This window comes from Dermacentor albipictus, chromosome 9 (assembly GCF_038994185.2).
Source record: "Dermacentor albipictus isolate Rhodes 1998 colony chromosome 9, USDA_Dalb.pri_finalv2, whole genome shotgun sequence".
NCBI classification, from domain to species: domain Eukaryota; kingdom Metazoa; phylum Arthropoda; class Arachnida; order Ixodida; family Ixodidae; genus Dermacentor; species Dermacentor albipictus.
The window spans coordinates 115,363,903-115,376,393 of record NC_091829.1 but is presented as its reverse complement, the minus strand read 5'-3'; the positions used below and the strand labels follow the sequence as shown (position 1 = coordinate 115,376,393).

Genomic DNA, 12,491 nt, shown 5'->3' with positions numbered 1-12,491 from the left:
CTTTCTGCTCACGAATGGCGCGCGTGTATCAGCATGACGTGACATCGTTCTTGACAGGAAAGCAGCGAGCGCCGAACGTTAAATAAAGGCAGTACATACGCAAGGTTGATGGAAGATTACTGTCAGGTGCGCCTTGAGCGGTATTAAAATTTACGCAGAATACAAGAACCTCGTGAGAAACGGAGGCTGAAATTTCGACGGGTGAGCTGCACGACTGAAAAAGACGGTTGCAGAAGATAACGTTCCTCCCCGAGTCGACGCAAGCAGAGAACGCGCGAACAAAGCAAGCGCAGAGGAAATCCAGCTTTGCGGAACAGAACTCTTCCAACGGTAGCGCAATGCCCGCAGGGAGGGTGGCATTTAATCACGCTAGCGACGAAAAGCCGCTTCATTCGTATGCCAGACGGAGAACACGCCGCAAGATGTCGTCTGCCCGACTCTAATGAGCGTCGTCTGCTGCGTGGAACAGGTACGCCCGTGCGCCATTTAGAAAACTAAACTAGCGTGTTGAAACACCAGGAAGTGGTACATGTGCTGCTCGACTGTTCACTTAAAGAGCGAAGTCGCCGCTCTCCCAATACGCTCCTTGGAAATTAAACAAGCGCGCATTCGACAAACTAAACAAAGAACCTACCCTGTTTCTAATAGTTTTCGTGTTCTGAAAACACCCGAGTGCGTTTTTTAGCCGTCTGGCAGCGTAATTTATTCACATCATCCAGTTCAAAAATGCCGATTAAGGACTGAAACCTAGATCTTGAACACTTGAGCCCAATGTTCTTTAAATGTTACTTTTAGCTGGAATACGACTGCGCCATCTATGTGCGAATAACGAACCCACACCGGTTGAGTTTCGAATGGTATTATTTCACAATACTACTTTCATTCATTTGACGGTAAAATATTATTATTACTAAGGCCAAACTTGTCATTCTTTCACTTATTTCATTTCGCGCAGTGTGACGTCACAGATGTTAAGGTACATTCCTCGTACCTCAGCAGTTTTGGCACAGGAACGTAGTCGAAATTTTCTACGTTGGGCCCCTGGTTCCTAGAAAATGCAACGCGGACGGTCTTCACCGATAACTAGAACCAAGCAGATGCTGCCAAAATCTACGAAGTCACGGCTATATCTGGTGCGCTAATTGCAGTGCGGCGCCGTCCTCCGCTCTTGCTTCCTTTTCTGGCTTACGCAGCTTCCTCGCATTTTAGAGGTGGCCGGTATCCCACTATAGAAGCGTAAGTTAATACAGCTTACAGATGTCCACTAGCTTTTTTTCTTCTCGCAGCTGACGTAACGACTCCCAAACCTCGTATCTGGCATAATGGCTATCCGGTGATGGAAGCGCGAAAAACCCGCGGGCAGTTTCTGTGACGTCACAGTGTCCAATTTCCCGAATCCCCGTTACTGTACTTCATTACAACGCAATGAACATTACAAGTACAAATGAATAATGCACCCAGAAACGCATACGGCAGATATTAGAAGGACGCTTTGTTTCAAATCAACACCAACCGAAACAGTTTTGCAAGGTAGAAAATTTGGCCGAGCAGACGCCTCAAAAGGACGGGTGGCGCCATCTCGTGCATTCTACGTGAACTACACTGTCAACAACGGAATAGACAGCCGCCAACCTCCTCCTTTTCTGATCACGTTGGTCCAACTAAGAGAACATCTCCGTGAAAGGTCTAGAAAAGAAAATGCTACAACTAGGTAGCATGATACTCGTATTCATGGCGGCTGCAACGCGCTTTACCTCGATGCGGTTCGAGCGTTGCTTGGAAGGCATATATGCATACGTGCCTCCTTCGCGATCCTCGAGAGCGGTCGTCTGGCTCGTGGCGTCTACAAGATACGATAGCACGCGGCGTCGAAGGCCGCGGCAACGGACTGCGCTTTATGTTACTTGAGATTGCATCCGGCAAGTTGCCGATAGCAGCGGCGTGATCGCAGTAAAAGAATGATACTAGCGCTGGCAGCACTGAAACGCGTAAATTGAAAAAAGAAAAAAAGGTAGTGTCACTTCCGCCATTCCAGACGAGAATCCGCTCAAAGCCACCACGCAGATGATATGCTAATCTGGTCTGTTTAAACGTAGCCAGTGCACAAACAAACAGCGATCACCGCACCAAAAACGAGAGTGGGAAACCAAAAGTTTTGTGTTGACGCGCGCATGTCGCAGAATTCTCCGCCGGCGGCGCCCCAATCGATTTCCCCGGCGAGACAGCGTCGAGACACATATGAATGGATGCTGGGCGCGCGCGTGTGTTGCTATGCGAGGAGGCTGGCTGACTGCACCGCAGCAGCAGCTGTGAGGCGGCGTGCTTTCGGCAGCCAAGTGTCGCGCGTCTCTTAGGCGGGCGTCTTCCAAGTCGCAAAGGCAAACGTGGAGATCGCATCCGTCGGGGGGGGCCACACGACACGAATGTTCAGAAGTGCGGCTGCTGCACATCGCAACCCGAGACGGATCTCGGGAGAGGGAGGCATATGAAAGGGGGGAGGGTCCAGCCGTGCCATTCAAACGAGCTCGCTCGACACTCGAAACGCAGCCCGCTGCAGCCAACTCACGAGCGTTGCACCTCGTTAAGACGGCTCCCCTGAACAGCAATAAAATGTCAGATGCGACGTTACATCTTCGGCGACGGAAACGAAGTGCCGCTGAGTGTTCTATAAACGCGTGCGGTCGCGGCAGTACGGTGCGCGGTGCAGGTGACCACGATTGCAAATATGAGCTAGGCATGGTCGTAAACCGAGATAACTGACCAAGCACAGAGAGCAGAGAGGGTAACGTTGAGATCAACTCGTTCACTAGGCGCCAGACAGAGAGCGGGGACCATGCGTAAACCGCCAATTTAAGATGCAAAGCGCAATCGGCAAGCACCGGCCGCGGATGCGTATGCGTTTCGTTCCTCTCTCACAGAGTGCATCGGCGTTTCTGTTGCTATCGAAGGACGTAGCACACAACGATAGCGACCGGGCAGGTTACCCGAAGCATTCCGAGCCGTCTTTTGAACACGTGAGACTGCCGGGCAGAGCAGAAATGCAGCCGCAAAGCGACGCGAGACGTGTGCCGACCGATCCCGACGGCTGCAGAGTACGGGTGTTTTAGGCTTAACGCCGTCGGCTCCGCCGACAACGCGTCGAGCTAGGCACGAGAACCACAGGACACCGCGGTTGCCCGCGCCGGGGGCCCGGGCACCACGCGAAAACCGTCAAAACGACAGCGTCCGTGAGAGCCAGTCGCTTGCCGTGCTCCGCACTGACACGGCCATCTTACCGCGGCGGCGAACTCGGGAGACAGGGGCTCGTCCCCAATGAAAAAAGAAAAGCGCCGCTCGGGCAAGGACGCATCGGAAGCGGGCGGTGCTCTCCGCTATGGCCGTGCAGGCGATCACAAGAAAGGCGGCGGGTGCAAAAAAGGAGGCCGTACGTACTTTGGGATTGATGTTGCTCATCGACGCTTTCCCGATCCGACATGATGCCCTTGCAAACTGCTGGCGCTACCACCCGGCGGCACACACACACACGCACACAAGCCTCGCCGTGGGCCTTATGAATAATTAAAGCCCCTCGGCCAATCGCAGGCCAAGGTAACGGTGTCCGGTCTGTTCTCGGTGTCGTCTGCTACCAGCCGCAGCACAACGTGCCGACATTCAAAGCTCCAATTCGGGGCGAGGAAATAAAAAAAAGGAGCACAGATGCGACTGCTCGCGCAATGAAAAGATAGAGAGACGCGCTTGCTCGGAAGCGAACCTGAGAAGCAGCGGCGCCGGCCACTTGCGCCGCGTAGGAAAGAGAATGTCGACCGCAAGCAGCCAACAGCACGTGCAGACGACGACGGCTGCCCAGCCCCTGTGCCAGCCCTATCGAACACATTGTCAGCCGTTACTTGTTACGTCGCTTCGCACCAACTACGAGAAATGCGGTTTGTTGTTTGCATTCTCACAGGACCTGGTCTCGTCCAAGTAGGTTATTTGGCGCGTTTCAGCCTAAAGCAACCGAAAAGCACTATGGCGCCGTCGTCTGCTGCACAGCTGGTTTAGCTGATCACAAATGAATATAGGCGAAGTGCGCGTTCGTTCGTACTTCTGCGCGTTGCCTGTTGTCACAAACTCATTACCACTTTGTTCATGTTTCAGTGCAAAAATGAGTAACTCGGATTTCCTGTCAAGAGTTAACTCAGCAAAGCAGAAACACAGCATAAAAGATAGGACTAAGGAAAGCACTGAATTTGCTGCAGTTTTAACAGCAGCGGAAAAGCAATTTCTCGTGCACATCAAAATGTGCTATAGTAGCCAGTCAAAAAAAAAAAAAGTTGCTCAAATCAGTTGGTGATTTCCAATTGGAATGAATTGGATATTTGCAATTGTGTTAGGTCTCCTATTGGAAAAATACAACATATCCAATTGGACCAATTGCTTTTTACAACACAATTGAACCCAAATGGTCACTAAATTGAACTCATTGAGGTTGGCATCAACATGAAAAACAAAGAAACGGAAAAATAAAAAGCTAGATGGGCCTTCACCTTGACATGACAAGGATATACTTGAAACTCGATCCTTTCGAGAAGCATACTCGTGCATGAACATACTACGACAATTCCCTCCATCGACACACTCAACATTCACTATCAGAGATACAGGTCAGGTGATATAGGTAAGCAAAATTTGGTTGACCAAGTGGTGCCAGTGGTTCATGATAAAATAGTAAAATTTCAGAAGATATTGAACTTGGCAGAAAGCTAAATGCTTCTCTCCATTGAACACACCAAAGTACAAAGTTGTTTTACTTGAAAACAAACATTATAATCGTGCTATTATTGTTATGAACTATTTTGTTCTTTCACGCAACTTCCGATTGCGTCTAATTAGGATCAATTGGCATACCAAGCTCCAGTGATGTCCAACTGGAACCAACAGGACCTCTAATGAAGCCCAATTGGAACTTGGGCCGCCGATGATGTCCATTGCAGCCATTGGGCCCCATTGAAAAATCCAACTGAACTCAACAGGTTTTTTTCTTTTCTTTTTTGGCTGGGTAATGAACCACATTTCACACAATTTGACGTGAATTTTCTACATGGCTGTATAAAACAATCTGTACCGACCTTGTTTGTTTCCAGTGACAGGCAGAAGGCAATGAGTGTTGCTTCGTCCTAGTGGAACTACACCACTAATGCAGTTTTTCAAATTGCGGACTACGGATGCCTAGGCTTCCCCCTCCAGCTGGAATGCTCGTTCTAAGGGGACTTTGCAACACACCACTTGATGGACTTGCGATCAAGAAACTCCATTATTCAGGTGCGAGACCAAGACATAAGTTTGTTTGATACTGCATTCTGCATGTTAATGCTGGTCAAGCTGAAACCAAGACCTGGCTTCAACTGCAATGAAACAGTGGGTTTTGACAGTCTTCGATGGAACCCCTTCATTTCCATCATGGAGCATCACACATTCTTACCACCCATGAGGCTTCAACCAACACACGGTAAAGCCAACACAAAGCCTATGTAGACATACAAGTATTTGGTGGCACCCATTTGTACCATCCTCTTGCCTTACGTCAAGACACACCACGTGTGACCACACCAACATCGGGCTTCTAATCGTGCTTCATATCACTCAATTAAGTAGATAAGTTGCTGATCTACTTGCTGATCAGGTAAAATTTCCAGGTCTATTAATCGGGTTTCAAGGAACCTGGGAAAAACTGGTTGAAATGACAGCAACAGCTGAAAGTTTGAGAAGCACTGCACAGCAATTATCACTTTACTACTGTTGCTACTACTAGCTTGGCCGTCACCAACATCTACTTCTTCGGCACACTCATTGTAAAGCATTTTATTCAGTCTTTTAACGAGGCTTCACTGGGATGTCTCAAAGAACGTATATAAAGGCTTACACCCCGCGAGAAGGCCGGAAATATAACAGCCCAGCACATAGAATATGCCAAGTTTTACCAACAAAAATGACACTCAACAACTGGCATTCATTGCATAAAACAATGCAGGTTTCAAAGCGACAAGCAGCAAACTCGCAATTTTGTGCAGACAACGAGCTCGGTAGCACAGGCAGAATATGCTTCATCTTAAAAACTGCTGTTGCAGTGCTGCATCCTGAAACATCTTTCTGTATTTACTTTGTGTTTATTTCGAAAGAATCTGCCACAAGGCATCGGGAGTAAAAGAAAATTAAATGTTCCAACTCTGCATCATGCAGGAACTGCAGCATAGTCTCTGCAAACATCGTTTGTCATCCAATGGGTGTGGTATACTTGTGAATGTCTGGCTTTTCTTAGGCAGTTATAAATATGCCGAGTTGGGTTGTCCGCATTCTAAGGCACATCGAAAGCAGGTGCATGTATGCATCCTAACCTTGCACTGTACCATATTTCAAACCACAAAACCAGTTTCCTCCAAAATTTACTAGAGGCAACTGGTCAGCTACAGTGCAAACAATCTATAAATTTGCTGCAGTGCAAGATGTAGATGAGAAACACAGGATGAGCACTGTTTCTCGCCTGTGTTTGCATCGTTTTGCAAATGTGTCACCAGACCAACTCGCCCAACTATCAGTCGCGCTTTGTGTTTCCAATAAATCGGTCCCCTAAACACAGCAAGGAACATGCACGTTTGTCCGTGATTACGCATGCCTCTCCACACATGCATAATCAGTATGGATCAGTGAAAATAAGCTAGTGAAATTTGAGCACTACAAGTTTGTATCATTCACACAAACTCGACTAGCCAGAACTTAACAAAACATGCACTTGACAGAGTAGAATCCGCACAGACAATTATGGTTATTCTTTTTTTTTTTCTTCACAATCCAAGGCTGGAACCTTTTGCCAAAGGAAATCTTCAACTGTCCATGTATTGAATTATTTTCAAAAAAGTTATCTGAGTTTAATTTTTTAACCTAGTGGCAGCAGCCTACTGCACACTATTCTGTATTTATGAAGCCTATGTCTTTATAATTTTGAATATCTTTTGAGGGTAATATTGTGCACTACATGCCCACTTATTTTTTGCGTTGATTTCCCAATCCTGCCACATTCTCAAACTGAGGCTAGCAGCATGCATAAATAGAGAAATAAATTATTGCAGTTATAACACACAGTTCGAAACAATCAATATGCAGAGTTACAAAGCCATTTGAAGCTGGGACAAAGTTTAGGAAGATCCACGTACTACCCATTACTCCCACTCTGGCTGAACTGATATACCTGCAGTTTCTGTATAGACATTCGAGCCAGAGTTCCCTCTAATAAGTAGGTAGGTACAACTTTATTCGACAAAAGTTGTCTTTCAAGGGGGAGGTAGTCGGTGAGGTCGTGCCTGCCAGCCACCTCCCTGGCTCTGTCCACAGCCCGGAGGTATTCCTCCAGGCTGGCCCCACAAAGATGTTATTCCATGCCCAGGACGAGGGAGCGGCCATGTGTGAGTAGGGCGAAGGGTCCTTCAGGCAATACCAGATTACGTGCTTGAGTGTGGCGATCTCTCCACATAGCTTAAAATATGGGTCAATTAGCTCAGGGTATATGTAGTATAGGATCTGGGGGCAAGGAATAGAATGAGTCTGGAGCTGGCACCACGTGATCTCTTCACACTTGGTCAGTTTGGGGTGAAGTGGGGGTCTCGATCGTCTCGAAATTCTATAGTAGGTGGCGATGTCATTGTATGAGGTCAAAGGTTCCCTATTCGAGTCCTCCGGTACGGAGGCCTGTCCCGCCGTGCTGTGGACGAACCCTCGATCATGCTGTTGGGCGGCCTCATTCCCCAGGTTTCCAGAATGGGCCGGAACTTATAAAAGTTTGATGGGGCAAACGAAAACCTCGCCCTCGTTGTCGTCGTCCCCACTTCCGTGCTCAGGGAAAAGTGAGAATGAGAAGAAAGAAGGGGGTGAAGTTGCCGCAGCATTGTAGGAGCTGTGATGCCATGAGTGAAGTTGTTGATGGCGGCCTCGGAGTCGCTCAGAATTGCGGTGAAGCCTGCTACTGCTGCAAGTGCGATGGCAGCCTCTTCGGCTTCAACTACATTGGGGTCTGTGCGAGCATGCTGTGCACAGACAGGACTCGTATTCCCAGTTGTTGGGAAGAGAGACCATGCTGACTGCACAGCTGTTGGTGTTGGTTGGGTATTTGGCGGAATCTGCGCAAGCTGATTCCAGGTTAGACCCATGTGTTTTGTGGTGAGTCCTTGCTCTCGCTTTTCTTCTGCCATCGGGGTGGCCAGTCAACATGTTCTTTGGCAGTGGCTTAACGAGGAATTTCCTCTCGATTTCTGGGGGGATGTTGGCAGGGTTGTTGCGCGTTGGAGAAACCCTGTACCCAGTACAGTCCAGGATCCAACGGCCTGCCCTGCTTCCTTGAAGCCGGCGTATTTGCGCAGTGCACTGCACTTTGAGGATCTCCTCCAGGGTGTTGTGAAGCCCTAAACTGAGGAAGCATTCTGTTGAGGTATTGTGGGGAAGTTCCAGGGCTTATAAGCCTTGTATATGAAGTGATCTAGGCAATCCCGCTCGGTTTGTCGGAGTTACAGGTACGGCAAAGCGTTTGTGAAGCATGGAACGACAAAGGCCTGTATGATCTGAAGTAATTCCTTCTCCTTCGTGCCCTTCCCGCGCATGCTTACTCTGTCTATCAAGTGAGCCATCTGATTTACCGATATGGCAATACGGTATAGCTCGATGTTGTTGTGGTGGTTTTTCTGCATGATGAGGCCAAGTATCCTAATGTGCTCCTCTAGTACTTCTGGTACACAGCTGTACGGCAATTCCCTGCTGGCTGCCAGGCACAGCCTTTCAAGCCATTAAAGATTTGACTGGCCTCAAATTTGTACTGTTGCACTGACCGTATAACCGTGTGTATATGGCCCATGGAGAGACAGCACATACTCTGCATAAAGTTGTGGAGATAGGCTTTCTTCACACAGGTGTTTGTCACCTGCAACAGAGCATAGTTACGAAGCACTCGGATGTGAACGTAGCAGATACAGTAAAACTCCGACATAACGAAGGCGTTAAAATTGACAATTTGCTTCGTTATATCGTAATTTCGTCCTATTGAAATTCGACCTTTTATGCAATTAAGTGAAGTCGCCGATCAATTTTTCTTACGCAGAAAGGGGGCGCAAAATTTTCCGGATTTTTGGGCAATCGAAAAAAGCTAATTTTAATTAGAAAACAATTCATCTTGACAAATATGGGAGTCGGCGAAGAATGATATGGTTTCATGCCACGTACGTCGACGACATCTTTTCGGCATGCACTCCGCCCCCGCGGCCGATAGCCCGCACTGGGACGACGCTATCATCAAAAGCGCCGATGGCGGGGAGTGAATGCTTCGTCTGCCTATCGCTCCAACGGGTTACCGAAACTCAAGATTACGCAGTCTCCAATAGTAAACGCGCGGTAAGACAGCTCACATTGTGCCACGCCCACTCTGCACACGCGGCCAGATTACCTCTAAAGCAGGGTGCGCGGCTGCATATGTGCCCAGCCGCGCTTACAGCCATACTCAGCCACGGCCGAGACACGCGACAACTTACCACCACTCCGCCCCCTCGCGCGCGTTTGACCGTGCCACCGCGAGCTCGCTCCCCTCTTTCCTTTTGCTCGCGCGGGAAGGCGGCACTCGTGAAGCCACCATCTCTCCTGTCTCACCCTCGCATCTACAGAACACAGTTCGCGGGGCGCGATAGGATTTTATTGCAGTTAGTGCAGAACACGATGCGGCTTTTCGGCCGTCGCTCTTGTCGCACGGCTTCAGCGGTGTTTGCAAGCAGCCGCATGTAATTCAATCATCTGACCTTCTGCGCACGCATAAGTTTCAATTTATTGTCTCGGCATTCCTCTGCGACGGCAGTGAAATTTCGTTATATTGAAACTGCATACAAACAGACTTTGTTATATTGAGGTTCCAAATACACGGTGTTCTATGGACAAGAGGCCATGAAAAGTTAAGTACTTCGTTATATCAGGATTTAAGTGTACTTGCAGCTCTCATTCACACTAGTGACTGCGCTCCCTTTTGCATTTTTCATAGGATACTCTATATATGCAATAAACTCAATCGAGCAAGTGCACTACAACAGATTGACAAAGCTATTTTTATCACTTTGTCAATTCCTTACCCATAATGCCCAGCAATCTAGTACCAACAGCCCCAGAAATAACTAGCACTCTATTTCTAACGGTGCACAGAAAGGAGTAGCTTTCTTTAGTAGGCACACATACGGGGCAGAGGCTCATCAACACCATTCGTAATTATTAATGAACAATCAGAGCAATTTTCCTAAAAGAGATAGTTGGAAGAGCTTAATTAATGATACTGGAGCTGATATCGTATTAATGCAAGTCTGGCTCTCCGACAAAATAGATACAGGCGAGCCGTTTCACTGCAACAAAAATTTACTGTATACCGGCGAGACTAATTCCCAGTAACTTTAGTTTTCAATCGTTCCTTTTGACCGTGACTAGTAATTTGCAATTACTCTGGTGCTACCTATCGTTCTTAAAAAAATTATCATAGGTGTCCATTATCATCCATCTAATCCCGATTGTGATTTTGCAGGAAAAAAATCTCGGCACTTTAAAAAAAATATATTTTCGATTCCCCGGTTCACACTTGTTTCTCTTAGGAGACTAATTTCCTTACTATCGACTGGTCACGTTGCTGCTCCTTCTCTAATCCGGCATCTGCAGAGGCTGAAAAATTTAACATTCGCTCAGATTTTAACCTTTCGCAGCTAGTTATCAAACCAAGATGTGTCAGATGTTCCTTGCTTAACCCGATTCTAACCAATCACCCTGATGACTCACCAGTAACCCACGTACTGGACCCTTTACAGTTTACTATTTGTATCCCATCTACAAAAGAAACACACCAAATAAATCAGACTGCAAAAAGGCAAACGTTAAAGCTATCAACTCTGAGCTATGAGCCTTCCTTGATTTCTTCCTTGTGACACATGAAGACTTATCAGTTCAATAAATGTGGTTGTCTTTCAAAAGATGCAGTAATGCATCTCATCAGCAAACATATTCCACTTCAAGTAATTAATCAATCTTCTAAAGCCCTTTCATACAACCATCTGAAACGATTATCTAACAAAGAAAGCAGACTTTTCCGTTCTGCCAAAAGATCACTAAACACTGATAGATGGCTAGCATACACATCCACTCCCAAAGCCTATACAAGCGCTTTAAACACGTCCAAATTTAACTTCTTTAACTCGACCCTACAGTCTCTGATAAAAACTAACCTAAAAGCACCTGGAACATTATTAAATGTACCAAAGACAACAGTATAAGCTTCGTAAACAATTCAGGAGTTCAAGTTCTGAATCGTCATTGCACTTCTCTGCTTAGCATGCTTTCCCAATCATTCTGCACAGCAAATATCAGTGACCATACACCTTTGTCATCTGTAAACTTTCTGGCAATGGATCCCCTTACCCTCCACCCAGAAGGCATCCTGCCAGAAATTCCAAGACGAAGAGGTCATCGTCACGTGGTGTTGCTCACATTAATTACAAGTTCCTCCAAAGCACTGCAGAATACAGCTCCGTCATACTTACCCTAGTTTTTACTAGATTACTTGACAGCGTCACACCAATTGACTGGAAAACCGGCAAAGTTATCCCGCTTTTTAAATCGGGGTGCCCACACAACACACTGAATTAGACCCCTCATTAACCTCTGCACCTTGCGAATTTCCTTGAACAAAATTTTTTTGGCTGTTAACACAAGTTCAGGAAATATTCTTGTGAAACACAATTAACATTTACTGATGACTCGTGTTTTTGGACTATGGTTTTGTAACTGACTTTTTTTTAGCCTTTTCTAAAGCCTTTGATAAAGTTAATCACCAACTACTTATCTATAAGCTAAGCCTTTGAAATATTGACCCTTTAATATTCAAATAGATCTGTAGCTTCCTTTCTAGTCATACTCAATATGCAACTATTAATGACTAGCCAGAGGTGCCAGTAGAATCAGGTGTACAAGGCTCTATGTTGGCGCCTTTACCTTTTCTCATTTATATTAATGGCCTGCCCAATCAAATCACCAGTTCTGCTTGTTCATTTGCCAACGATTGCTTCATTTACCAGAAGATAACCAATTATTCTCACATGGTCACATTACAATCATATTTAGATAACGCAGCAACCTGGTGCTCACACTGGCACCATGAATCTTACCGCCTCCAAATGTAAATTCACGAGACACTCGTGTAACCAAGTAACTTTTCCCAATTGCTACCTTAACATCACACTCCAATCAGTATCATGTTACGAGTACCTCGAAGTACACATTACAAATGATCTCTCATGGAAGCGACATATTGAACACATTACATCCAAAGCTAATCGCATGCTGCGCCAACTGAAGCGCAAAGTTCCGCTGGCACCTACTTTTCTAAAGCAACAGCAATGTGTCACCTACATGCGACCTAATCTAGAATATGCGTAATCAATGTGGGACCCTCA

General features: G+C 46.7%; 1 protein-coding gene across 1 annotated transcript in view; it reads right to left on the bottom strand.

Annotated features, from left to right (window-relative positions):
* Pur-alpha (Purine-rich binding protein-alpha) overlaps positions 1-3,743 on the bottom strand; it is a 223,704-nt gene extending 219,961 nt beyond the window's left edge. Inside the window, exon 1 of the mRNA XM_065446087.2 lies at positions 3,433-3,743. Within this exon, the coding sequence (XP_065302159.1) occupies positions 3,433-3,475 (43 nt within the window). The 5' untranslated portion in view covers positions 3,476-3,743. The remainder of the gene's footprint in view (positions 1-3,432) is intronic.
* Between the last annotated feature and the right edge of the window lie 8,748 nt (positions 3,744-12,491).